Genomic DNA, 27696 nt, shown 5'->3' with positions numbered 1-27696 from the left:
CCCCTTTTGGCCTGATCCAACGGGGCTCTTGCGTTATTTTATGCTCTCTCCACCACCTTAAGTCCCAAGTCTTAGCAGCGCCACAAGCCATGGCAAAGAGCCAAGAGAAGGGCATCATCTTCATCTCCAGAGGTGCCTCTCTGGTTATTTGGAAATGGGATGCTGGATCAGACAGATCTTGGTTTGTTCCAGCCAGGCAACCTTAATGTTCTTACGTTCTTGGCAGCCGACCTCACATGAACCACAGCAGACGACAGTGTGAGAAATTATCAGGTCATAAATGTTTTTGCCTCATACATAATTCAGCAGCATGAATTGATCCAGCTAAAATCAATATACGAACGATCACAATTCTTCAGTGGTGTTTTTAAGTGAGCTTCAGTGCACGGTGAACAATTTCTCTTAAAGAAAAGATTGTTTTTGAAAGCAGAAAGGGGAAAATAAAGCTAAATAACCTATCTTTTACTGCAAATTTGTAGCTTTCCCCGCTGCTATGGATCATAATTTAAAACGACTGTTCAAAAACCCAATCAGCTACATGTTTACCATCATGGGGCTATAAAATCTTTATAGAGATTTGGCTGGTTAGAGTAGGAAATGGGTAGATTTCAGTGGAGTGATTTATTGAGCTATTAAAAAAAAAAGAGAAACGCACCACAACCCGTACTTTGAAGTAATGACGTCACAGCATTAAAAACGAAGCCAAGTTATATTAGGGATACGAGGAGCCCAAAGAATTCACTTTTCTTGCCACATGGGGGTCAGTCAGGGAGCCCCTTTCCCAAAGCAATGCGACGAGGAGGACTGGATGTGACCCTCACGAAGCGAGGCTGGAGGGGAACTTTGTCCATGCTCAGAGGCAACTTCTCTCTTTTTTTTTTAATACTAAAAACATGACCCCGCAAGCCCTCGAGTGAGCCCGGACTTTAAAACAAGAGCAAGCGCTGGGGGTCTTCATCCCTCCCGGCCCTTCCCCTCACAGGCGGCGGTTGCTGGGGGAAGAAGGCGGCGGCGGCGGCGGCGGAGCCCCTCGGGGCGGAGCGGAGGAGGAGGCGGCGGCCCTGCCAGGCCTGGCGCTCCGCTGCGCTCCCCCTTCCTTCCCGCCCAGGGCGGCCCTGCCCTCCGCCTGCCCCTCAGAGCCGGCGCGTCACGCGGGGCTGGGCCTCGGAAACGGCGGCGGCGGCGGCGTCCTCTCCTCCTCCTGCTGCCCGCTTCCTCGCAGCCGCTGCGGGACGAGCTGCCCAAGCGAGGAGGCCATGGAGAGGCGACGGCGGGATGCTCCCTCGCAGCCACCGCCGCTGCCGCCGCCGTCGCTCGGGGCAAACGCCGCCTCATCCTCCTCCCCGAGCTCGGCTGTGGCGGCGGCGGCGGCGCTGTGAGGGGGCGAAGCGGCGGCGGCGGCTCAGCGCACCTCCCCGGGCGAAGAGACCCGCCGCCATGGACGCGGCGCCCTCGTCGTCCTCGTCGTCGTCCGTGGAGCTCCGGGCGCCCGGCGCGCTGGGGCCGCTGGCTGCCCTTTGCCTGGGTGAGTCCGGGCCGGGCGGGCCGGAGCCGTTACGGCGGGGAGGAAAGGAAGCGCCGTCGCTGCTGCTGTTATTGTGGCTCCAGGCGGGATGCGGGAGAAGGTGCCGTTGGCTCTGTTTCTGCTGAGGGGCGGCCAGGTGGGGGACCAGGGCGCCAAAGGCCCGGCGGAGATGCTCCTCCGCTGGTGCGGCGGGAGAGAACGGAGCATCCGCCTGGCCCGCCGCCACCTGGAGCAAGCAGGTGGGCAGCTGCTCCGGGGGGCCCCGGTGGGAGACCTCAGCCCACCCTACCTCTGGCTGATTTCCCTCACCCATCTAGCTCCCTGTCTCCTGCACCGACGGGCAGCAGCAGCAGCAAAAGGCCATTCCTACCAGCCCCCTGTCCCTGGAGGTGCTGCCGGCGGGGACTGAACCGGGGGGCCTTCTGCAGGCAAAGCCAGGTGCCGAGTTGTGGCCTGTGCATCCGATGCACGGTGCACCCCCCCCTCCCCACAAGGATGCCCGCTGGTGGCAGCGGGAGAGGCTCTGTAAGAGAGGGCGATCCGCAGGCAAGAACTGACCGCGAGGCTGCTCTCTTACACACCTGGCAGCACATGTGTTGGGGTGCAGGCCGTTTGATCCAACTTGCTCGAAAGTATATACGTATGCCCAGCCGGGACACACACATACTGGCACGTAGGGCCCCAGCCCCGACTTGGGAGTTTTCCTTCATGCGAGGGCACTGCAGAATGAAGTGACATCAGCTCTGTTTGCTCATGGGAGTGCACTTTTTCTCTCCCTGCACTCAGGTTATGCTCTGCATGGAAATGCTCGGTAGAACCGTGGCCTGTGGTTGCATTAAGGACATAAGTTGTTTGGACCCGGTGGTTCTTGAGGATCATTTTCCCTGTCTTTGTCGCTGTAGCTAGAGGCAGCAAGGTTTTCTTTTTTCTTTTCGGTTTTTTTTTTTTTTTTGCAAAGTTGCTAGCCTGTACAGTAGTCAGAAAGGCAAGCCCGGAGTGGTGTTGGTGGCTCACTTCCATTTTACAAACAAGTTAGTGCAGTTTGTTCTGACAGCCTTCTTTGATTTGTTGCTGTTAACATGTTAATGGATTCCACCCCTGTGTTGAGAGGGTGGGAGGAGAGGAGAGGAAGATTCCTGCTATGGTTGTGAACGTTTTTTTGCATAAACACCAAGATCATTTGCACAGACTAATGACACATAGGAGCAATACTTGTTTTTCATATGTATGGGAAATGATTTCAGGATAGAAATGGTTTACTAGTTTACAGGAGGGAGTTCTTTATAAAGGCATCAGAAGGCATAATGCAACTATAATGTAGCTGCAGTCTTATGCCCGTTTACTGGGAGTGAGCCCCATTGAACCCAATGAGACTTACTTTTAACTAGACACATCAACTGTGGTTTAGAATGTGATTTTTTTTCACTGGGGGGGGGCAAGGAAATTGAACAATCTGCTTGACAGAAAGTCATGCCGTTTTTCACAAACAAAATTTGGTGGTAGATACAAGAACCTAAAAATAAGGTTTCTGGCTCCCATGCTTATGAGAAACTGTACAAACCCTGCTCTTCTTGTGCCCCTGGGCTCTTGAATGTGTCTGAACTCTGCAGTGCTGTACATTTGAACTGTGACTCTTAATGGGCACAGCTTGCCACATGCAGAGTTTCTGTACAGAGCATATTTTCTCTGCTGTTCTTTACGAGAAGCCACTGTGTTGACAGATATTATTGCTTCGACACGGCTCTGAACATTTGACCAGATTTGGTATGGATGCATCCTTATGCTGGTCCCTGCATTTGGCAAGGAGCTCCTCATCCATGCAAGATGGAATAGGTGGCACTTAGCCAGTGAGCATTCTCATCCAGATCATAGTTGTTCAGTATTGTCAGGATGAAAAATTTGATTTGTTGCTGCTTTCCCTGTGTTCAGCCTCTCGCTTTCCTTCCTGTCTACAGCAATCTTTCCCTTTTCACTTTCGCAGCAGGTTTTAACTCGCTAAATGCAGATAGAGTGTATGAGCAGCCTCTGAGACCAGTTTTGCACGACCCCCTTGTCTTTAAGCAAAGGCATTCAAGTAGCAAGTTCCCAACTCTTATTTCATCCTCCTATTCCTCCAAGATAATGAAGCATTAGGAAGAAATAAATTGATAAATCTTACTCCTGGGTAATTAGACTCACCTAATCATTTTATGCCTCCTGCTTTTCTGTTGATAAAAGAGGACTAAATCCCCCCCCCAGCAGTGTTGAGATTTGGGGTGGGGTAGAAGAGCTAGAAAAGTTAACAAAGAGCTGATACCTGAAAGAAGATGGGCTGAATTTAAAAAGCCTTTTGAAAGGAGCCTGATGCCTGGGATATGCAAACAGCCTGCTGACTGACATGGTTTGCAAGAGGGAAGCACTAGCATAAGCAGAAGACTGAAAATCCTGACTATTGCAACGTGAGACCTGGCCAGAGTAGCACACACCTTAGTCATATCTAGATTGGATTATTTGTGTTCTACATAGAGCAACCTTTGAAGTGTATTTGGAAACATCAGTTTGTCCAGAATGCTCAGCAAAGGGGTCAGTCAGTGGGACCATATTACACCAGTTGTGTTTTAGTCTTCAGTTTGTTTCCAGGCACAATTCAGCATCTTGGTGATGACACTTGAAGGTGAAGACCTAAATGGCTTGGACCCAGGGTACCTGAGGGACCACTACCTCCTGTGCCAGCCTGTCCATTCATTATGATCAAGTGGAGAGAGGTTTTTCTTAGTGTCTCACCTATGATGAAAGTGTAGTTTGTTGAGACAAGAGATGAGGCCTTCTTGGGGGCTGCACCAATAATATGGAGCATCTTGCTTCATGGAACTCAGGTGCTTGGCCCCCCTCCCATTGTCTTCTACCAGCTGGTAAATACTTTTTTAAAAAAAAATATCCTGGCAAGCTTTTTCCTTGCCAGGCAAATCATGTTTTGTTTTGGTTTTTTCCTGAAGACACTGTTTTGCTTGCTATGCCATCCTCTGTTATGTTTTGTCTGAGATTGTTCTATTTTGGTGTTGTGATGTTTGATTGCTATAAGCTGCCTTGAATAATGCAGCTCACAGCTTTAGAAGTGTAAGGCAGAACTAACTAGTGTGTGGAGTTCCATAATGTGGATTTCCTTTTTTGAAAATGAAGGGCATGTACAGTATTCTCTGGTCTGTCAGTCCTTGGAATAAAGGATGTGAAACACCCTGCCTGTTCCATGGTATTAGATCAAGAATTTCCACTATTACAGCTGTTTTCGTAAACGGAAGAGGCCCCTCTGTATATTTCTTCATAACTGCTGTCCTTGGCAAGCTGACTTCCTTTATTCAAAGCAGAAATTGAGATTTCTGAGACATCTGTCTGCTAACCAAAAACCAACAACATAGGCATAACTATCTTGAAGTGGGGGCGGCCTTCTGCTTAAGACTGTTCAGGTGGCTGTCCACCCACAAGCTGGGAATCCCACTAACATGTTTTTAAGTTGACGGGCGATAGAGTCATTGCTGTGGCAGGCTTCACAGTCGTGGAACTCCCTCCTTCTAGGGATTAGTCTTTATTCTTCCCTACCTCACCTTTGAAAAGGGCTCTGCCTAGAGCTTTAGTTGTGATTTATTTTTATTACATGAAACACAGAGTGCTGTTCTACTTCTGTCATCCTCCCCCCCACCCGTCCTCCCTCCCATTGGAAATTTGAAATTAAGTCAGCCTGCTCAGTTCAGGCATCAAAGTCTCCATTCTTCCTCCTCCTCTCATGTGTAGCTTCTCTTTCCTGGTTCGTTCTAATCATAGTTTGTTCAATCTAAGCAAGACTTGCTTTCAAACCATGATCAATCACCATGAACCAGGTGTCAGGAGAAGAGAAGGCCCGAGCAAGAATGGCAGATCTAATTAGACAGCAGTATCTAAGAATGAGGTGGGTCTCTCACATGGAGTGGCCTCCTGGCCCGGAGGTTTATTGACCCCAGAAATCAGCATAAGCTGTGAAACTAGTGGAATAATTATTCAGGCTAACCCCTTGCATTAAATGTGTAGTAAAATAAAATTCTGGTGGTTGTTCATAAAGATGCAGGGAGCAGTAAAGTGAAGCTGCCTTCATCTTCATCTGCTTTTCTACCTGGTCTCCAGGCAATTCTACAACTTCAGTCCCTCCCTGCCTCCATTTCTTTTGTTAGATGGGACAGGATATTTGTCAGGGTCCCTTCTTGTCTCTCCATGCCCCCTTGTAAAACCCAACTGTTGATACTACTGAGCAATCATTTTAAAAAGCACCAACCACATTTACTGTCCTTGCATTGCCCTAGTGGTCAGCGGCCGGGATAGCAGAACGTTTTGTAACAAGAAGAAAAAAACGATACCTCAGTGATAATCCACAGCCCAGTTATTTGCATCAATGTGATGTCTACAGTCAGTCTGTTATGGATATAAATTGTGGCTGTTCCTGCAAAATGTGAAACTTTTGGATGGAGGTGCAAGGGCAGAGAGTAGCTGTATGGCCTATGAGTAGCATCAAACTCTTCCGGTAATACTGATCTGCTGTCTACCACAGATGATGTTGTCTTTCTTGGGTTGAACAAGACATTCTAAATTCAGCTGCTTCGGTCCGAGACTAGAAAGAATGTATTGGTGGTGTTGTATCTGAATGATTTTTACTGAAAGTAGACCCATTGATATTGATGGACCTATGTTCATTTCAGTTGGTCTACTCTGAGTACGGCCAGCATTGGGTATAGCTCATATTCTCCACTATGCGACACTTTCTTTTTCAGTGTTCAGAGCACTCCACGTACGTGATACCAGTGAACTTTCCAATAGCTCTATAAAGTAGATCAGTACTAGTATCTCACTATTACAGGTGGAGTGTTCAGCTGAGAGAACAGTGCCCCAGATGGCTACTTACTTGTGTGTGTTTGCTGCAGAAACGACCCAGCCCACGCCTCATAGCACTTGAGCTGTGACACTTTCCCCGTGTTCAGCTGATCCCCTAGATGTTATAAACATCCACAGCATGATCTTAGGTATTTTTGCTCAGAAGAAAATCTGACTGTGTCCAGTGATGCTTGCTGCCTACTACCGTATATGTGCTTAGGATTGCAGCTGGGGGTGAGGGTATTTGGTTTTGATTTTGATTATATATTTTGTGCTTTTATATTGCAATTTTATCCTGTGAGCCGCCCTGAGACCTGCGGGTATAGGACAGTATATAAATTTAATTTTATAACAACAGCAGCAGCAGCAGCTTCTGTGCCATTTTTCCTGTTCTATAAAAGAAAAAGAAAACAATTAGGTTCTCTCATACCTTAAATATTATACACACAAGGCATCGTGAAGAAAATGAAGACTCTGACTGAGCTATAAGCTAACCCTGGTGCTTGTTGGAAGAACATACCTTGTCTGAATGTGTTTTTCCATTTATAATTTTGTTAATTACTTACTGCCTCCACTGTAATCTGTAACAAATTTTTAAAAATATATTTTTTTCTGTTTTGAAAACAGTCAACCTCTTCTTGTCTGGGAAAATTGAAAGTGCTGTCACTTCATTAGGTAAGATACCTCTGTTTTCTATTAGCATTTGAGCTTCATTTTCCTACTGATAGAAAACACTTCCTGTAAAGAATCATTTTGAGAAAAAGGTGTCTTTTAAGAATAATTTTAAAACAATGTAAATGCTCCCTGATACTATAGAAATACTTTAGGCTGAAAGACTAGTCCAGATTTTCCCACGCAGCAAAAAAAATCACGCAGCAAATCCAGATTGTGAATGGCACATTTATCATGTTGGTTTCTATGCCACTGTAAAGGAGAAAAATTCATCTAAATTAATTACTGTCATTTTGGACCAATTTATATGCAGTAAATGTTGCCCAGACTATCCCAAAACCTTATTTTCATTGTAGATAAATGAACACTCTCACTTTACACTGTGCATTTATTGGCTTGAGTGTTAGCAGGAGCAGGAAAGAGGGGATGTGAGAGTAGGAAAAAAATATGGCAGCATTGGAGAGACACCTGTAGTGATTAGGCAGCACTGGACCAGGACCGTCCCAGCTTCAAATCTCCCCTTGCCTTGGACCATTCATTCTTTCTCAGCCTCATGTATTTCATAACAGGTTTATTATGAGGATAAGATGGTGGGGGAGATATATTTGCTGCAATTAGAAAGGGCGGATGGAAGGGCAATAAAAAATGAGCTTCCAGAATGGACAAATTCTCTAGTACAGCAGGACTTGTTTTATTTTTTGAAGATTATGTTCTGTTGAAAGCAGCAGCAGCAGCAGTTGTGGCTGCAGTCCTTTATACCAGTGGTGGATGATCTCAGGCCCATAGGCCTAAGCAGGACCAGCATGGATCCTAATTTGTCCCATGAGGCCATTTCCCCCATACTGCTCCACACAGGTGAAGATGTGGCTCTCACATGGACGGCCCTGCCCATCTATTGAAATGGCCAACCAAGGGCAAGGGAGCCCATGGGATGGATCCTCTTCTTCACTCCTGCTCTGCAAACTTATCTGGCAGTAAAATCCCTTTAACTAATTGAGGCCTACTTCTGTGTAGAGATGAATGGGTTTGTGCTGTATGTAAAGCATGCTAGTAAGTTTTAACTGAAGAATGGACTACAACTTCACTTTATAAATTCTATAGCACAGTTCAGTACAACTTGAGATCCACCCAGCAAGAAGACTGGTTCTCACTAACCAAGCGCCACAGCATGACTGCTATTTGACAACCCCCTTTCACTTTGAAGTTTTGCAACCCCAAGCAGGCAGCAAAAATTAGAGATTTGTTGAGCTCCTGGTGGGGTTCAGCCCTACGCAGCAAGGGATTTACATTTGGTCCTGTTAGCTCCTGCAACTTGTGATCCATTATCGTGGGAACGTGCAACGGCAGCTGTGTGCTCAAAGCAAAAACCCCACTTAGCGTACTCGCTTTATAAAGATACTTGAAATCCAAAAAGCAACAATCCACAAGCCTTGCTTTCTCTGAGAACACTTTTCAAACCTACTTATAGAAATTGTGAAGTTTAAAAGAAAGTGCCTGTTTGTGAGAGGAGGAAAACCAAGCATTTTCAGGACAATAGGTCTTGAAAATGATGTATTATTTACTTGGCTTTGGGCATGGATTTCCTGTGGTTGCTGGTTGGTTTGTTCCCTTTTTCCTTTCGGGCAGATCTGTTCAGCATTCCTTATCAAATCCCTTTTGCCAGGCTCATTTAGGGCTATTGATGTGTAATGCCAGGTCAATGATGAATAAAACCACTGCCATCCACGACCTGATTGTGGATGGAGGACTTGACCTGGCATGTGTGACAGAGACCTGGTTGGAGGAAGCAGATGGGCCTGTCCCTGCCGCTGCTTGCCCACCAGGTTTCTCTTACGCACAGCAACCCAGGTCATGTGGGCGGGGAGGGGGGGTTGCAGTGATTTTTAGGAAGTCACTAGCTTGCACCAGGCGTCCTACTGGGAAGATCCAGTTTTCTGAGTGCATGTTCTGGAAGTTGGGCAATAGGGGCAGTACAGGATTCCTTTTGGTGTACCGACCTCCCCGCTGCACCAAGGATTCCCTGTCTGAGCTGCTTCAGGTCGTGGCGGATTTTCTCCTGGAGACACCTAGTTTGGTTGTCCTAGGGGATTTTAACATCCATGCCGACACGACCTTACAAGGGGCTGCTCGGGACTTCGTGGAAAGCATGGCCTCCATGGGGCTGTCCCTGAATAAGTTTGGCCCAACTCATAGTCATGGACATGCCTTAGACCTGGTGTTCACCTCTAGTGACGTGGGTGATCTGACACTAAGTAAAAGTGAAACAAAAGAAGTGCCATGGTCAGATCACTTCCTGGTGCAACTGGACTTCTCCGCGACCCTTCCCCTCTGCAGGGAGGTGGGACCAATTCAGATGGTCCGCCCCCGCCACTTAATGGATCCAAATGGTTTCCAGAGAGTGGTAGGGGATGCCTTATCCCATGTTGATGGCCTTTCAGCTGATTCCCTGGTGGCCCGCTGGAATGCGGAGTTAACCAGGGCTATCGACTGTCTGGCTCCGAAGCGCCCTCTCCGATTGCATGGAGCCCGGACAGCTCCGTGGTTTTCTTCAGAGCTGAGGGCGATGAAACAATCGCTGAGACGGCTAGAGTGTCGGTGGCAAAAAACTCACTCCGAATCTGACCGGACACAGGTTAGAGCTCAACGTCGAGCCTACCATGTGGCGATAGCGACGGCGAAGAAGACTTTCTTCACCGCCTCTATTGCATCTGCAGAAAATAGTAGCAGGAGACTTTTTCAGGTGGTTCGTAATTTAACGGAACCACCTTTACCACCGGGGCTTTGTAAAGACCCCAAGATCTCCTGCAACGATTTTGCAAAGTTTTTTGCAGATAAAATCACTCATATTCGGAAGGAGCTAGACACCACCGTGGGAGCAGGGCTGGGGCGGGAGAGTGCTAGAGCTCTGTCTGGTCAAGTTGCATGGAATCGATTTCAATCCATTACCCCCGAGGATGTGGACAGGCTGCTTGGACGCGTGAAACCAACCACCTGTCTCCTGGATCCTTGCCCATCCTGGCTAATAAAAGCAAGCCGGGAAGGGCTGGGCGATGGGCTCTGCGGGGTGGTGAATGCTTCCCTCTGTGAGGGAGCATTCCCAGATCCGCTGAAAGAGGCGGTCATCAAACCGCTTCTTAAAAAACCATCTTTAGACCCGGCCAGTATGGCCAACTATCGCCCAGTCTCAGATCTTCCATTCTTGGGCAAGGTGATTGAGCGCGTGGTTGCTGAACAACTCCAGGCACGCCTGGAGGATGCGGACCATTTGGATCCCTTCCAATCGGGATTCAGGCCTCATCATGGGACTGAAACTGCCTTGGTCGCGCTGCTTGATGATCTCCGGCGAGCTAGGGACAAAGGTGAGAGCTGTTTCCTAGTTCTGCTGGATCTCTCAGCGGCCTTTGATACAATCGACCATAACATCCTTCTGGACCGTCTAGAGGGGCTGGGAGCTGGGGGCACTGTTATACAGTGGTTTCGCTCCTTCCTCCTGGGCCGTGTTCAGAAAGTGGTGGTGGGGGATGAGTGTTCAGACCCCTGGGCCCTCACTTGTGGGGTGCCTCAGGGTTCCGTCCTCTCCCCCATGCTTTTTAACATCTATATGAAGCCGCTGGGAGAGGTCATCAGGGGGTTTGGACTGGGTGTCCATCAATATGCAGATGATACCCAGCTCTACCTCTCTTTCAAATCAGAACCAGTGAAGGCGGTGAAGGTCCTGTGTGAGTGCCTGGAGGCGGTTGGAGGATGGATGGCGGCTAATGGATTGAGGTTGAATCCTGACAAGACAGAAGTACTGTTTTTGGGGGACAGGGGGCGGGCTGGTGTGGAGGACTCCCTGGTCCTGAATGGGGTAACTGTGCCCCTGAAGGACCAGGTGCGCAGCCTGGGAGTCATTTTGGACTCACAGCTGTCCATGGAGGCGCAGGTCAATTCTGTATCCAGGGCAGCTGTCTACCAACTCCACCTGGTACGCAGGCTGAGACCCTACCTGCCCGCAGACTGTCTCGCCAGAGTGGTGCATGCTCTAGTTATCTCCTTGGACTACTGCAATGCGCTCTACGTGGGGCTACCTTTGAAGGTGACTCGGAAACTACAACTAATCCAGAATGCGGCAGCTAGACTGGTGACTGGGGGCAGCCGCCGAGACCACATAACACCGGTCTTGAAAGACCTACATTGGCTCCCAGTACATTTCTGAGCACAATTCAAAGTGCTGGTGTTGACCTTTAAAGCCCTAAACGGCCTCGGCCCAGTATACCCGAAGGAGCGTCTCCACCCCCATCGTTCTGCCCGGACGCTGAGGTCCAGCGCCGAGGGCCTTCTGGCGGTTCCCTCATTACGAGAAGCAAAGCTACAGGGAACCAGGCAGAGGGCCTTCTCGGTAGTGGCACCCGCCTTGTGGAACGCCCTCCCATCAGATGTCAAAGCGATAAATAACTACCTGACATTCAGAACCAGGCAGCCCTGTTCAGGGAAGTTTTTAATCTGTGATATTTTAGTGTATTTCTGGTTTTTATGGAAGCCGCCCAGAGTGGCTGGAGAAACCCAGCCAGATGGGGGGGGTACAAATAATAAATTATTATTATTATTATTATTATTATTGATGTTCTCCCAGGAGATGCCCGTTGAACTGAATTTAAGCCAGAAGACCAGATAGTTTAACAAAGCAGAAGGAGCAGGAAAGGGTAATGGAAATATCTATGACAATAACTTTTAGAGACCAGGGAAAGCTGTTGTGGCAAAAAACATGTGTTTAACATTTAACATTTCGTTGTGGCTTTTGACAGCTGCTTGCAGTGGAAAACTGGAACAGCATACTGAGCGGCGTGGGGTCATCTACAGCCATTCCTGGCCACTCCACTATCCTCCGGCCACCAACTGCAGCTGGTACATTCAAGGTGATCGAGGAGATGTGATAACTATTAGGTACTACTAGTGAAAATGTTTTAATTGTCTTCCTTTGCTGAAATAAATTCTCAGATCCAGACCAGTTGCCCAACATAAGCTTGGTCCAAAGGAACTTTATTCTTTACGTTGTCCGTGGTGGTGAAAAAGCCATTTTTAGCCTCACAATAGGCAGGGATCTAGGCTAGGCTGAGTATTGCCAACACTGACTGGCAGCAATGGCTCTCCAGGGTTTCAGGCAGGAGGCAACTGATCGTACCTGAAGATGCTGCCAGGGATTGAGCCTGGCACTTTTTGCATGCCAACCTGGTGCTCCAACACTTAGCTGTGGCCCCTATCCAGTCTACGTGCTACTTGGGAGTCGCGGGGAGTGAGCTGCCTGCCCGTCTTCCACTTAATTTTGCTGCCTCTTGGTAGGAAGGTGGCACACAAGGAGCATCATTGTTTTCCTGAAGGAAAGAGCGCATTAACTTATTTGCGCCATTTCTCTTCAGATATATTGTATACCCTAATTTGCTTTGAATTTATCAACTAAAAAGAACAGCAATTAACTCCACACATTAAATCTTTAACATCACATCACCTCAGAGCTCAACATCAAACTGGAGGGAGATCAAATGCCCTCTTGAACAAGCTACTTCCAAAAGAGACTAGCAGTTCCTTATTACAACTTTAAAAATGGGGTGGGGGACGGGGAATAATCCAAATCAAATAGTTGAAGACACCTGGTCTTGGGCGCTACCACTGAGCTCTTAAATGTTTAAAGTGATTAATCATTAAATTATTTGAAATATATTTGATATCATTTTAGAATGGTTCAGCAGACAGCAGATAGTAGAAATTTTACTCAGTTTTTTTAATTTAAAAAAACACATTATCACAAAAGCAAGACAGGTGTTATCTTAGATAATACAGGAAACTGTCCAGTACCTGCCTAGACCTCCAGGGTCAGAAGCAGGAATGCCTTTGCACATCCATTGCTAGGGAACATGAGGAAGGAAGTGTTTTGTGCTCAGTTCCGGCTTATGGGCTTCTTCCCATTGGGGCATCTGGCTGGCCACTGTGGGAACAGGATGCTAGACTGCGTCCTGTGTCCTGATCCAGCTACAGAGCTCTTCTGATGCTCATGTCCATCTTCCCAGAGTTGTCAGCCTTCTTCCATGTCACCTGCTACCTGACTCTTAGCTGGAGTGGCCAGGATTGAACCTGGGACTGCCTGCAGGCACAGATTGTCCTCCTCCATTGAGCTATGGGTTTTCCTCCCTGCCGCAAACTTCTTTCACAACATTTGTGCACCTCTTAACTGTAAAGAAAACACACCTCAAAGCGCGTTACAAAAAGATAAAACTGAGAAAAGTATAGGGAGGGGTGTGTATTGTCATCTTGGCAGCCCAGGATCTCCATACACACTGCTTAGGCTTGTGCTCCAGAGAATAGTTTAAAACTACCAAAAGTTAAAATCTAAGACAGGTTTAAATTCACAACTTTCTAAAAAATCTGGGTAGGCTTGCCTAAACAGAGATGTTTTTAGCAGTCGCCGAAAAGAGTCCAGAGAAGCCTCCTGCTTGATATTAATAGGCAGGGAGTTCCAGAGTGCGGGTCCTGCCACACTAAAGATCTAAGTTCACACTAGGATCGAGTTCTTACAAATGTGGAACTAGTATTATGTGGCAACTGTAGTAGTGCCAATTCCGCTGATCAAAGTGGTTGAGTGGGCATGTGGGGTAAGTTGGTCTTTTAGGTAAACTGGCCCCAAGTTGTTGAGGGCTTTATATACTAATGCATCTTGCCATGTGCCCAACTTATTCATTCCATCAGAGCCTTCAGACAGAACTTCCTGATGATTTGTGCCCTAGCCCGTCTTCAGCAGGCAAAGACATTGCCTGACCTGCATTTGATACCTGTTCCTATGGCCTTCAGGAGACGGACAAATGCACCAAGCCTTGCAATTTAGCTCCGTTGTGCCTGGCATTGGGTAATACATCATGCCAGCTACTAAAGAGGAAATACAACCGAGGCTCTCTAACTTCCCACCTCCTTGTTCTAAGGAGTTGGGCAGAATGTTTTTAATGAGCCAATTAAGGCTTCAGCTGTGTTCACAGCCTGCCCTTATTTAGAGAAAGTCACAAACAATCGTGGCTTCTCTTGTTTTAATTGGATGCTATGGTTGCTTTGCTGTTGGCAGCCATAATTATTTGCACTGGACTTCCAATGTATTTGCTAGCAGGGGAGGCAAATTAGATTTCCAGCATTTGCTGATTTCCAAATGCTTGATTTAGCGCTGGAAGCTTTAATCAAGATGTTATTGACTGATTAATCAAGAACAGTTTTAGTTGATTAATTGATGGGAGCCATTTTAATTGACTGGCCTGCATCCTAAAGGCAACTTTTGTAAATGTGCTAGCAGTTTTATTGCTGCACCACTAGGAGGAGGAGAGTTGGTGTTCCAACCTGGCAGAGTTGACCCCTCAGCAAAGTGTCATGTTGACTTTCGCTGTTCCTTTTCATGAGATGCTGTCTCAAAGCCTGCCTTCAAAGACATTCTGAAGTAACACCTTCATTGAACGTTTTAGTGAAATCAGTAATTTTTTGAATGTTCCCCTCTTTCATTTCTTTAGTGCATTCCTCTAAAATGGTGGTCTCCCTTCATTCCTCTAAAAATAAGTCAGTCTCCCTTCATCTGTGCTCCCTTCTCCCGTTTTCCTCCTCTTGTCAGTTTTAAGAACTTTGATTTGGAGGACTCTCCCAAGTGTTCAACAGACTGGCTGATGATCGGTCCTCCTGCCAAGGGAGAAGAATACAAAGCATGTGGATCCTTCATCCCACCTCCTTTCATCTCTGCCAGGGATCACGTCTGGATATTTTTCCACTCTGATCCATCAAGTTCAGGGCAGGCTCAGGGATTTCGCCTTTCCTATATCCGAGGTAAAAGTTCTCTCTAGTTTGAATGGCTATGTTGATTATTGCTTTGCATTTATCTTATTTTCAACATTTCTATCTGAGGTTTATCACTATTTATCCTCTGTTAGGCTGAGACTGAAGTGTGGCCAAATGCCACCTATTTATAGCTAAGTCAGGACTTGAACCCAGGTCTTTGTATCCCAAGTCCTCACACACTTTCCGCTGTACCACACTGGCTCTGGATGTAGGCAGGAGGAGGGCCTTTTCCGTGGTGGTGCCTGAACGATGGCAGAACCCAATAGGGTTGCCTGCTTTTGCACTGGCTCTTGAGCTTGTTTTATTCCAGCTGGCATTTTCCAGCTGAGCCTGGGACATGCTCCTGTTGACGTGGTTTTTTATTATTCTGCTTCATGATGCAGCTTTACTGCTGTTTGTTTTATTCTTTGTTTCGTTTTTGATTTTCTTGGGAGTTTACCGTATATTTCCATTGTGCGCTGCTTTGATTTCACCACAAAATAGGGATCAAATAAATGAAACAACCCCCACTCTGCTTCTAATGGTGACAGACTTGCACCTTTAGGTACAAGTGTGATTTTAAAGAACCAGTCTTGCAAGTGGCAGAGGCTGAGTCCTCCCCCTGCCTGAGGTTTTTTCGCTCTCTGTGCTTTTCAACCAGCTGCCTCCAGTACCAGGAGGGAGAGCCCCACCTGGAAGGAAAGTGTGTGTACAGGCAAGGAAGCAAAAGGGGCAGGGCTCAATGGGGGCACCAGCCATTTTTCTGCAACAGCAAAAAGAGGGGAAAATAAGATTACACTGCACAAGGCACCCCACCCAAAAAAGCTTTGCAGATCCTCCTCCCTCTTCCACATAACTGCCTCTCCTGTTGAAGATGTGATATGTTCTCTTGGCATTCCGTGGGGGACTTGTCCTAAGTGGCAACAAGGCTCTTGTGATTTCCAGTGCTAGGAGCAATCGCTCTGGGCTTCTAGCATTTGTATGCTGGAAGGGAGCTCTTGAAAGCAGCTGAAGCCTCAGAAATTCTCCCTCTACAGATACCCTGTGGCAAATGAGCCAGAGCCTGTAGTTGTAAGAAGGATTCTCATTTGCCTTAATTGCACAGCACTCAGAAGCACTTCTCTGAGTCTCTTTACAGAAACAGCCATGCTTTTGGCAAGAGACTCTTTCCCCCCTTCATACACACTCTTTATTGGAGAGAAGAAAGGAGAGAGTGTGATCTAGTTCTGCCTTTGCAAGGGGAAGTTAGAACTCCTGGCACTTTAAATCTGAGATCTTTTCTTTTGAATCCCGGCTCTTTTTTGCTCCCCTAATTTGAGAGTCATTTGTCCTCCTTCCACATTGCTCCTGTAAGAAAAAAGGGCCTCCTCTCTCTCCCTTCTTGCCTTTGTAAAACAGCTTTAGCTTCTCCCTGACCTGCTTTGCCCATCTAGGATACCCCTTTTTGTTTGCCTATAGTCTTCTGTTCTCTCAGGTTTTTGTCTTTGAACCTTAACTGGAACGGGGAGCCTACTTGAAAACTTTTCACAGCACCCCAATCCCAGGTATTTGGGGGCTTTCTGGTTGGGGCAGAAAGGTTGGTAAGAAATAATCTTCCCTCCATACTACAGCTGCTCCCCCCCCAATGGTGGTGGAAATCATAGCTAGTGGTAGTTAGTTCTTTTTTCAGAATCGGGATAGAGGTAGGTGTGGCCAAGGTGGCCAACAGACTGCCAGTCACAGGTGTGCGCATGTGCATGTACACAAATCCACACAAAGGCAGGTGCACAGGCAAACAGGTAGGCAGATGACATTCCATGACAATGAAACTGCTATGGAGAGGAAAAACAGGGAGAGGGAATCCCCTTCCATCCCTTTGGAAAGGGCATCTCCTCCTTCTGAAGTCACGCCATTGCAGTGGAGCTACTGAAAACCCAGGTAAGTTGTGGGGGAGAGACTGTGTGCAGCTGGTGGGGAAGTTCGTCCTTGGCGAGAGAGATTTATACTTGTGTTGGCATAATAATATTTCAGAGTCCTCAAGAGCTGCTGCTTCCAAATCTTGATTGTCCTCCATGCTGGATTCATGTTTCAGGCACAGCATGGAGCCGGAAGTGCCCGGAGAAGTTTCCTAACACTTGTCTCTCACTTTACAGGGAAAATGGGCCAGGCTAATTGCCAGTCTGATGAATTCCGCTGTCTGAATGGCAAATGCATTCCCGGCACTTGGAAATGCAATTCCATGGATGAGTGTGGCGATAACTCAGACGAGAAAAATTGCACTGTTCCTCCAACGGAGCCCCAGTCCAGCATCTGCCCTTCGGGAACCTTCCAGTGCAGCGTAGCCCATTCCACCAAGTGCTTGTTCAACGAGCTGAAATGCAATACAGTTAAAGAATGCAGCGATGGTTCCGACGAAGAGAACTGCCCCGACCTTTCATGCGGTAAAAGGCTGGGCAACTTTTACGGGTCTTTCGCCTCTCCCGACTTCTTCCGCTCGGACCACAGCCAGGCGGACCTCCTCTGCACATGGCATGTGGACACCCAGGACAACCGCCATGTTCTCCTGCAGCTTGACCTGCAGCTCGGCTACAATGACTACGTGAAGGTGTACGATGGGCTAGAGGAGAGAGGTGACAAGCTCATGCAGACCCTTTCCTATCGCAACAACAGGCACTCGGTGAGCCTGGAGTCCTCTAAGGGGCAGCTGACCATATCATACCATGCCTGGTCCAAGAGCACCGGGCACGGGTTCAACGCCACCTACCAGGTGAAGGGCTACTGCCTCCCTTGGGAGCACCCGTGCGGCAACGACGAGGGGTGCTACACCGACAGGCAGCGCTGTGACGGCTGGTGGCACTGCCCCAACGGCAAGGACGAGGAGAGCTGCCCAGCCTGCCAGAAGAATGAGTACCCGTGCGAGGGGAACAGTGGGCTGTGCTACTCGCTGCTCGACCGCTGCAACAACCAGAAGAACTGCCCAGATGGCTCAGACGAGAAGAACTGCTTCACATGCCAGCCGGGCAACTTCCACTGCGGCACCAACCTGTGCATCTTCGAGACGTGGCGCTGCGATGGGCAGGAGGATTGCCAGGATGGGAGCGATGAACACAACTGCCTGGTGATTGTGCCCAGGAAGGTCATCACGGCAGCTCTCATCGGGAGCCTGGTCTGCGGGCTGCTGCTGGTGATCGCCTTGGGCTGCGCCTTCAAGCTCTACTCCTTGAGGACCAGGGAATACAGGTGGAAAAGATCAGCTTTGCTTCCTCCCTCCCTCCCCCCCAACTCATTTTGTTAGGAGGGCTTTTCATTTCATTTCTGGGCAGGATAACATAGACACCTAGTTGAATCTTGGAAAGTAAATTTACAAGGGGTCGTGTGGTATGACTGTTAAGACCCTAACTTAATACTATTGTTTACATTAACTGCAACAGCTCCCCAGAGCTTCAGACAGGAGACTTGCATCACCCTGCTTGCAGGTACTATGAATTAAGCCTAAGGCCTTTTGCTTCCAGTACCTGTGCTTCCCCGCTGAGCGGCAGTCCCTCCCCCTCTTCAGACCTCATGGGAAAATAGGGTTTCCTGGTACAGGAATGAGCCATGCTGAAGCTTGAGCTCTCTCCCCATTCCTCTTTCATGCCTGGTGGTAGATTGGGAGCACCCACAGGACCCTCTGACTTTTGGATTTGAGACACAGGGAATAATCCTGAAACCACAGTTTCCAAGTTTGGACATTGCAAACCAGGTGGGAGGTCTTCTCTGCAGCCAGCCAGCCAAGAGGCAGAGAGAGAGTGCTTGAGCTTGTTGATTATGCCCAGGAACATTGCTTCGGAACCCAGCCCTGATATGTTTCATGCACAGCACAAGAAGTCTCATACTGTCAAACTGATAGTATGGCGGTGCAGGACTGGGGAGCCATCCTGGCATTGGCCTTAATGCTGCTTACCTGGAGGGGACAAGAAGGGATGGTGGCTAGGTTGGATTCTCCAGTTTGATGGCGGTAGTGCACCGCATGTCCTTAGGCCAAGAAAGCCTCCGGTTGCAGCCTTAGTCATGAGTGGGTGGTAGCCTTTGTCACTTCTACTTTGGGCCATGACAGTCTCAGAAAAGATGCCCACCTAGTCTATTCTAATCCGGCCAGCTTTTCTCTTCTCTTCTCTCCCTCCCTCCCCATCCCGATTCCAGGGCATTTGAAACCCAGATGACCCGTCTTGAGGCGGAGTTTGTGAGGCGTGAAGCTCCCCCTTCCTATGGGCAACTGATCGCACAGGGCCTGATCCCACCCGTGGAAGACTTCCCTGTTTACAACGCATCACAAGTAAATGACTGTCTATACAGTGGTACCTCGGGTTACATACGCTTCAGGTTACCTACGCTTCAGGTTACAGACTCCGCGTTCTGTGGTACTCCTTCAGAGTGAGCTCCGCACAACAGAAACAAAGTTTTGTATTTGTTGAGGGAAAGTACAGTAGAACATCAGTTTTTGGGCATCTCGTAAGCCGACTGATTCAGAACCCGAATGCCAAAAACCTAGAAGTAACTGCTTCCGTTTCTGAATGCGCCTCGGAAGTCGAACCGGTTCCGCTGTGTGTTTTTCCATTTTTTTCAGTTGATTTTGCCAACTGCCCATTGATCCTCTGTTTTCGAACATTTTGGAAGCCAAACGGTCTTCCGGAATGGATTACGTTCGAAAACCAAGGTTCCACTGTATTATGTTTTGCAAACATTTTTATATGAAAAGTAGGGATGAATATGACACTCCCCCCATGTCTAAATGCATTGAGATTCATTCTGTTCCTCTCAATGCTCTTCAGATGCTTTATTTTGGATGACATTTCTCTGACATGTCCGATCAAAACACAATTAGAACTGCAGCTTGCTCACAACATTGAGAACCTGAATGACTGAGGTGCCTGTTGGTTATTTGAATAAATTGTTGACATCATGATTACAAAATGACACACCCAGGCAATAATCCACCATCAGCCAGCCAACTAATTCTGTATTTTGCAGACAGAGAGAAGGGAATGATTGCCCCCCCCCCATCTCACAGGCCTGATCTTTATATGATACCCAGTGGCTGTTGTTTATAGTGAGGAAGAGATCTGTGCAAGGCCAAATGATGTGTTTTAAAGCAACATGCAGCCTGGCCCTTAATGTTTGATTACACGTCAATAAAGTTTTAATGCATTAAAGTACTGCAGGGATGGGGAACATCTGTGCCCTCCAGATGTTGTTTGAGACTGCAGCTCCTGCCACCCCTGACTATTAGGCATGCTGGCTGAGACTGTTGGGAGCTGGAACTCAACAGGGCCACAGGTACCCCCACCCTAAAGTACTGTAGTATTGCTAAACCCAAGCATTTATCTTTGTGAGATGGATTTGGCAAAGGTGAGCTTTGAAAATAAAGAGATTTGGTGTTTATTTGCCAGAACCTTGCGAGGAAAGAGAAAATAAATTCACTTTTTGCTATGATATTTTCGCCACTTTTCACCTAGAAAATCATAGGGATACTTGTATACACAAGTCCTCCAACCCCCCCCCCCCCCCGCCGGCAGTGATTGGATTTTGTTTTGTATTTGCGGTTCCCCCAGCCCTGGCAAATGCATCCAGCCTCTACAGCGTGATCCTATTATGGCCGAAGCTCTGTATTTAGTTACACAAGCAGGGAGATCTGCTTTATGTTTCTGGTTTGGGCTTTTTGGGGGCTTTTCGTGCATCAGCCTCTTGCACTGCTGGAGGCTGAAACAGAGGTGACCATTGGCGCTGGATAATCCCGATAATCCCCTGCATTTGTGAGGTCAGGAGGTTCAAGAGGAAAGAAGAGATTGGGGAGAGGTTGCTGTGTCGTGGGCTGAGAGGTTCCTCTGGCTTCCTTTCTGAGGATGGCTTCTGACACTGGCGAGGATGTTAGTGTATTATCTTTGAATGAAAGCTAGGAAGGCAAAAAAAGAACCCACTCTGTTTGTCTTTATAGGCCTCCGTCCTGCAGAACATCCGAACGGCCATGAGGAGGCAGATGCGTCGCCATTCGTCCAGGAGGAGCTCATCCCGCCGGCGCTTGGGCAGGTTGTGGAACAGATTCTTCCACCGGCCGCGGGTGAGAGCTCAGATCCCGCTGCTGAACCCCACCCACACTTCCCAGACAGTGCTAGGGGATGGAATCATCAATCGCACAGATGGCGCGGCCCCCCAGAGCCCCCCAGCTTCTCCCGAGGGAACTAATGTTGAAACAGGGAGCTGCAGCCCAAACCGGGGACTCCTGGAATCTGAAAACAGCCATTTGCCTTCAGAGACAGAAGCTGCAGAATCGCCCCCCTCAGACGTTCTGTCAAACATTTGCACAGCAGCTCTCTCAGAGCCGGAGGACGGACACGACAAGCCTTCGGGTACTGAAGACCCTCCCAGCGGTGAGATCAGACAGACCAGCAAGGCTGATTCAGGGAAAACGTTCAGAGACCCTTTGTTGGAGAGGGTGGCAGAAACGCACCAGGGTGGGGGTTTGGCGTCTAGCAGGACTGTTGCCGAGTGCAGAAGCTCCAGCAGGAATAATTTGCTGAGCGAAGAGCCATGCCGGCTCCCCTTCAAAAAGTGGGAGTCGATATACTCTGACAGCCCTGTGAATGTCCCTCTTCAGGGGGACGGCCGACACTGTTGCTGCCCCCAGTCATATCGCGAAGAGCCTTTGGGCATTCGCCCAGCTTGTTGCCATTCCATGGAAGTGCCAATCCTCGAATCCCCTCCCCCTCTCTCAGAAGTCACCCCCAGCGACGACGAATCTTTACTGGTCTGCTAATCGGATTTTGCTGGGCTCTTTCAGAGGACACCATTCATTAAATTGTGGTGCACGCCACCCGCCACCAACATCACCACTTCTGTTGCAGCACATCTCCAGCAAGGTTCAGTAGGACAAATGTGGTATCAGGAGCTGATGAGAGTTTGTTCACACGATCATACTTTTCTTCTTTAAAAACAAAACAAAAAAAAAAAATGCATTTTCTTGTATAACGTGTTATACATACAAGACACAGATATACTTCCGAAAGGGCTTGCAGTTTGGACTGTCTTGCCATCTCCTTTGGTATCTGCATACAGATTTCTGACTAGCAGGCTACAGTCATTAAAATATACCAGTTGTCAGTTTTGGCACCTCCATTTGTGTGTGTGTGTGGCATAAGTGTTTTGTAGCCATCGTCAGATGCACAAAACACCTGGCAGGTGCAATATGTTCCTGGTACGGGAAAGGCAGGTGGGGGAAAGTTCTGTGCCGGCAGGTTAGAGAAAGGAACTGTTAAATCTCAATTCATCTGCCTGTATCAGCTGTGCTTCTTCCACTGCTTATAATGACATATGCTGGGAGGCCTCCCTGGTGCCCTCGCTTCACAATCTGTGTGTGGTTACCAGGGAGAAACTGACCCAGGGGGGTTTCTGCACAGGCACACAGGTGTAACTCTGGAAAGCCGCTGTGTCTCTGAGAAGAAGAAAATACGCAGCTCTGCATCTGCCTACCATAGGGACCCCCCTGGCTACAGTTTTCCCCAGCTGACCTTGATCTGTGGGTGGGTGAACACACAACACCCGCCCCAGCAGATCTGCCTTTGCAATTTGACGCTTCCCTAAATCCGCTTGTTCCTTCTGTTTGTGAAAGGCGCTTTTCCCTCTGCTTTCCGAGATAAAAGTCAGCTTATAGCTTCTCATTCATATGCTGGAGGGGATTCATCCAGCAGGCAAAGCAAGGCACCAGGCACAAGTAATTATGACGGACCGCTCAACTGGAGAGATCCAATTATTGGCGATTTAGAATATTTGTCTAAATTAAAGCTATATTTACAGAGCCTCGGGGTAAATCGTTTAACAGGAAACCAAAGGCAGGGAGCATCACATTCCTTTCTTTTCGTACCTCCCCACCCCCTTTTGAAACAAGAACAAAAAAGCTACATCCACTCCTTTGCTTGCTCTCTTCGTCACGGTGCCCATAGCGATGGAGAAATGCCAGTGGCAGCCAAAGGTTCCATATCCTTCATTCACAGAAAATAATTTTATTTTCCGGTTGCTGTGCCACTGTAACAACAAAGCAGCCAAGTTTTGATTATAGTGGGATTGTAGCAAAGGCTGACTTCAGTAGGAGTTTTATGTTGAATTAAGTTGGATCAGTTTTACAAGGGTATTTGTTGAGCTGTTGTTTATTGTAGGTTTGTGAGCCCCTTTTACCCACCCCCATCCCGAGTTTCCAATGTTAGCAGAGCGCTAAGTGCATAGAACTGTGAATTGGGAGGTGCTTTTTACCAGAACTGGGTAACCTGTGGACCTCAGGGGTTATACGTTTCCCATCACTGGGCATGCTGACCGAGGCTGAAGGGAGTTGGAGGCCAGCAACAAATATCTGGAGGGTCACAGGGTCCATATCCCTGCTTTATTATTACTATTATTTATTTATCTATTTATTTATTAAATTCACATACTGCCCTGAGAATTATACTGAGCAAGCAGATTTTCCATGCTTTTCAAAGGAAGTTCCAGAGAACTGGTCAGTTCCTCAGATACTGGTGAGAACATAAATAGTGATGTAATAGCTTTCCTGAAAGCTCATGGAGGTTCAGGCATAATGAGAAGTCCTGGTTTCTTGCCGTATAAAGGAGCCTTGGGCTTGTTCACGCTCCCTCTTCCATGCACTAAAGGAGCATCCACGTGTGATTTCAAAAACAAGCCGCATGGCTCAATGCTACTTCTGAGCTCAAGGAACAGTAGCTTGCCAAACCCTCCTTAGCGAGCAAACCTGGATCTGAAACCACACCTTGATTCCGCTTTGTTCTCTGCAACTAGAATTGAGTTTGTAAAAGACGACTTAACAAACAAAAGAGAAAAAAAATCAACATTTTTTCTGAACATCATGTGGTACATTATACTTTGGGAACCTAGTGAGTTTAAACCAGTCATGGTTCCCCAAGTCATGTCACTGGCAGTAAGTTGACAGAGGACACTTCTGGTCTTTTTGTAAATGTGCACAGACCCTCTTCAGCAGTGGCATGGGGGAAGTTCGACCACCCATGCGCTTGCTGCTTGGAGTCGCATGAGGTCCCACCATTGGCTGGGAGGACACGATTCCAGCCCCCTCAGGCAACCCCTGAACTGTCTCCAAGAATACTTCAGTCGCTTGTCCTTGAAATTCCCTTTTTCGTTTTCCCATAGACTGCTTTATTTTTGCATGGCTGCAGTCTCTGTGCTGCTGTATGTGTTGCAGTTCCATGGTAATCGATGGGACCTGAGCGCACTTGCTGGGCACTGGTATGCAGCCAGCATAGCCATTAGTAGCCATTTCTCAGAGTGCTGATTGCTTTTTAACAACATAACCAAATGTTTCTCTGGCATTCTGTCACTTAAAAATACCTTTTCAGTTGTTTTTGAAGTTAAGGGCAGTGAGGAGCAGTGATAATACAATCAGGTATACAGAGTGGTTCAGGGTGCCTAGCAATACTCTCTATTTCTTTAACCCCCTTAAAGTCAAATTTAAATTTCTTGGTTTTGGCTGGACCCAAGTGGTTGTGTGCCTTAAGTGGGGATGGTATAAATCAGAGCGTGCTGCATTAGCAAAATGCTTTTTGTATTGTGAACTTTAGAGATGTCATCTGTCACCCTTTACAAATTACCAAGGAAATTAAAATGTTTCAACTATCTTTCTGTCAAAGCAAAAAGTAATTAAATTAACCTAACATTGTCTTTCCTTTGTGAGATGGGTTGCACAAGACCCGTCAATGGTACTTGAACCATCCCTTCCTCTTACTAGTGAATGCAGGAGCTGAATGCCAAACCATGGCCCCAAGGACGTGTCAGCTTGGTTGGAGGACCTTCGAGGATTGCAGAGGTAGAAATATATCTTCTTTTTAAAAAAACACAACCACCTTAGGGGACTCCCCTTAAAAAAATTCCCAGTGAGAACTGTGCATGCTCCATAGTCCTAGTCAATTCAAAAAGCAGACAAGGAAACTGGGAGTGGGTGGTGGAATGAAGTGTCCTGGAGAAAGCATAGCTGGCTGGAAGCCTGAATAGGAATGTTTGTTGGGAGGTGAGGATGAAATGCAACATTTTGTGGAGGGTCCCGCTTGTTTAGTTTATCTGGAAAGTTCTGAATTCAAAATCTTGCAAGCGGTAGCATCTCTTGGCAGAACTAGCATGCGTTACTCGTTTATTTAAAGTTAATATCACCGAGAAGATTTCTCGGAGCTTTTCCAAAAGATATTTTGGGGAAATTTTTTTTTGAACAAGGCCAATTCCTGTAATAAAGCTTGTGCAAAAGCTGAGTCAGAATTGCGCTGTCCGGGCATGATTTGTGCTTCAAAGGGGAGGAGGAGACGTGATTTGCGTGAGTCAGGGAAAGCGATCAGCTTTGCATGTTTCCTCTTGCTTGGTGTATTTTATCCTGAATCTGTACTTTGATTCTTCTAGTAATGAAGTAGAGCAGGAGGCTGAAGCCCCATCCTTTGACCACTATATATCTTATCCAAAAAGTCCTCTGGATCCTGATATTTAATTAGGTGCTGTCCCCACATTTTCAAATGTATCTTCAAACATAAGGGCTAGAAATTTAGAGTCAGTGTTGCTGCTGATTTTAAATGAAAGCTCTGAGATTCTTAGAAAGTGCAGAATTCTGCGGCTAATGTCACATTCTGCGTTTGATTTTCTATATCTGTGTTGATATGCAGGCCTGTCTATATTCTGGTCAGAGTAGGTAGAATTGCTGCAAGGACAGCCTTTTGCTACTAAAACAGATTAGGCGAGTTGTGCATTCAGGGCTGGAGAGGGAGACTCTGCAACCTCCAGAGGACGAGTTTCCAAAAGCCATCAACAGATGGCAAGTGCTTTATCACTGTCGTCAATGTTGCGCACATTTGTGATAAACACAAGCCGCTCTCTACGGTGTGCAGCAACAAAGAGGACTTGCTGCTTAAAATACAGCACTGACAGCATAGCACTTGGTTCACAATATCACAAATCGGCAAAGATTGCCTAGTTGTTTGCTGCCCGACATTTAATAAACGGCAGAAGAACATGTCTAGTGCTAACATGTTTATCCAAAACACACTCGATGCAGATATTTTCACAGGCATTTTTAGTGGCGTTTTTCTTTTTAATTAGCAAATAGGCATGAGCAAGCCAGTCCTGAGACGTGGAAGTGACGAGCCACGCAAAGCAACCCTCCCAAGCTCTTAGCATCACTGAACATGTAGCGTGGGTGGTCTTTGCTGTGGCTGTGAAGTAATTCCCCTCCTGATCAAGAAGACTTGATTGGATTTTCTCCCCCTCCCTAGGCAGCATCTGTTAAAATTTTCAGCCTCAGGACTGTCAGTCCAGCACCTCCCTTTGGTACCCAGGGCCATCCTTTTCCATCTGGCGGGTCAGTTCTGCTGAGGTCAATCCAAGAATAGGATGACTTTGCCTGCTTTGGGATTGTGTTATTTCCCCATCTTTCCCTCTGTGCTCCTTCACCCAGGAGTAAGCAATGGCTTGGTGGTAGGAGGGACGGTTGTATCTCTGTGTGCTAGGGGTTGTGCAGCTGACTGAAGTAAGCTTGGAGCTATTGACACAGCAATATCTAAAGACGTAGTCAGGTCTCTGTATAATCTACAGTGGTGGGGTATATAAAATCTTACCTAGCCCAATCGATGAGAGATGGCAAGTGGGTTTTTCTGACCCATAAATGATGCAAGTTGCAGGTGCTTCCTTTGGGCCTGAAGCCCTCCCCTCTGAGGACCCACTTTCCTTGGCTTCTAATGAGGTCAACTTAATGAAAATACAATATAAAAGCTTTGTTTATGTTGAAACCTAAAGATTTGCTCTTTCAAAAACGAAACTTGAGGATCTTTAAGAATACAGTGGTACCTTGGTTTACGAACTTAACCCGTTCCACCAGTCCTTTCTTAAACCAAAGCGTTCTTAAACCAACGTGTGCTTTGCCATAGCAGTGGGGGACTCAATTTACAAATGGAACACACTCAACAGGAAGTGAAACATGTTCTGCTTCCAAGGCAAATACTTTTCTGGGAATACTTTTCTGGGGTCCCTGCTCTCTCATTCACCCTCTGGTCCTTCATTGTTGAATCAAGTGATGATGGGTGGTCTTTTCAACAAACCCTCAATCTGCATATGTTAAGGGAGGATATAGGTTTTAGGTTGGGACTCATAAGTTAATGGAAATAACCCAGTGCCCTGGATGAACCTTCTTTTGTGGAAGGAAGGGCTTCAAGTCAATGGGGGCAGGGTTTGTGTGTACAAGACATTCCCTTGTCCATAAAAAAGAGAAATTGATAGAGGCAAGCACTGAGACGCCCAGGGACTATTGCAGAAAGCAGCTGTCATCATGCAGTTCTGCATTGTCAGTCAAAGCTGTTTTCAACAATTTGCACTACTTCACATCACTTCCTTAAATTTGTTATTTTCTCATGGCGAAACTTTACAGAAGTTCTTTAGAACTACCGGAATAAGCAACGACAGTCAGAATTTTACATATCGGGCCTGAATGTAATATATCACTTGACAGAAATACATCACTAGGAAGAAACAAGCCAGCTCATTTTATTTTATTTTATTTTATTTTTTACTCTTTTTTTCTTCTTTTTTCTTTTTAGGAAAAAGAGCTAAGTGCTATTAACGGTCCACTATAGCTGCTGAAAAGGTGTATCTCATTTTATACATTTTACTATTGGATTTCTAAAAAAAAAAAATTCAAGATTTTTCTTTTTTCAAAAAAAAAAATCAACATGTAAACAAAAACAACAAAAATCTACTTCTTGTGTGTAAAATATATCGTTATTTCTTCAAGGTCTTTTCTC

General features: G+C 47.1%; 2 protein-coding genes across 3 annotated transcripts in view; one reads left to right on the top strand and one right to left on the bottom strand.

The window, feature by feature from the left end:
- The first annotated feature begins 650 nt into the window (after window positions 1-650).
- LRP3 (LDL receptor related protein 3) lies at window positions 651-22009 on the top strand. 2 transcript variants are annotated; one of them, XM_081870900.1, is made up of 7 exons: window positions 651-1525; window positions 7028-7075; window positions 11860-11998; window positions 14694-14902; window positions 17026-18112; window positions 19055-19187; window positions 20847-22009. In XM_081870900.1, the coding sequence occupies exons 1-7, from the start codon at window positions 1276-1278 to the stop codon at window positions 21663-21665; spliced, it is 2685 nt and encodes an 894-aa protein (XP_081727026.1). In that variant the 5' UTR covers window positions 651-1275; the 3' UTR covers window positions 21666-22009. The 2 variants fall into 2 exon arrangements, with proteins under 2 accessions (XP_081727026.1, XP_081727027.1); XM_081870901.1 differs by lacking the exon at window positions 651-1525 and adding an exon at window positions 1599-1764.
- The window catches only part of SLC7A10 (solute carrier family 7 member 10), a 47945-nt gene continuing 42088 nt past the window's right edge, over window positions 21840-27696 (bottom strand). The window contains 1 exon segment of the mRNA XM_081871066.1: window positions 21840-27696. Coding sequence (XP_081727192.1) covers window positions 27674-27696 — 23 coding nt within the window. The 3' untranslated portion in view covers window positions 21840-27673.

Source organism: Podarcis erhardii (assembly GCF_964252035.2).
Source record: "Podarcis erhardii genome assembly, chromosome: 7".
NCBI lineage: Eukaryota > Metazoa > Chordata > Lepidosauria > Squamata > Lacertidae > Podarcis > Podarcis erhardii.
The sequence above is the reverse complement of the archived record's forward strand: the minus strand, read 5'-3'. Positions and strand labels throughout refer to the sequence as shown.

Excerpts from the sequence above, each read along its gene's own strand:
- LRP3 (XM_081870900.1), top strand. The coding sequence starts at position 1,276 with ATGCTCCCTCGCAGCCACCGCCGCTGCCGCCGCCGTCGCTCGGGGCAA. Across the intron at positions 11,999-14,693 it reads GGAGATGTGATAACTATTAG|TTTTAAGAACTTTGATTTGG; the intron begins GTACTACTAGTG and ends TCCTCTTGTCAG. Across the intron at positions 18,113-19,054 it reads TTGAGGACCAGGGAATACAG|GGCATTTGAAACCCAGATGA; the intron begins GTGGAAAAGATC and ends TCCCGATTCCAG.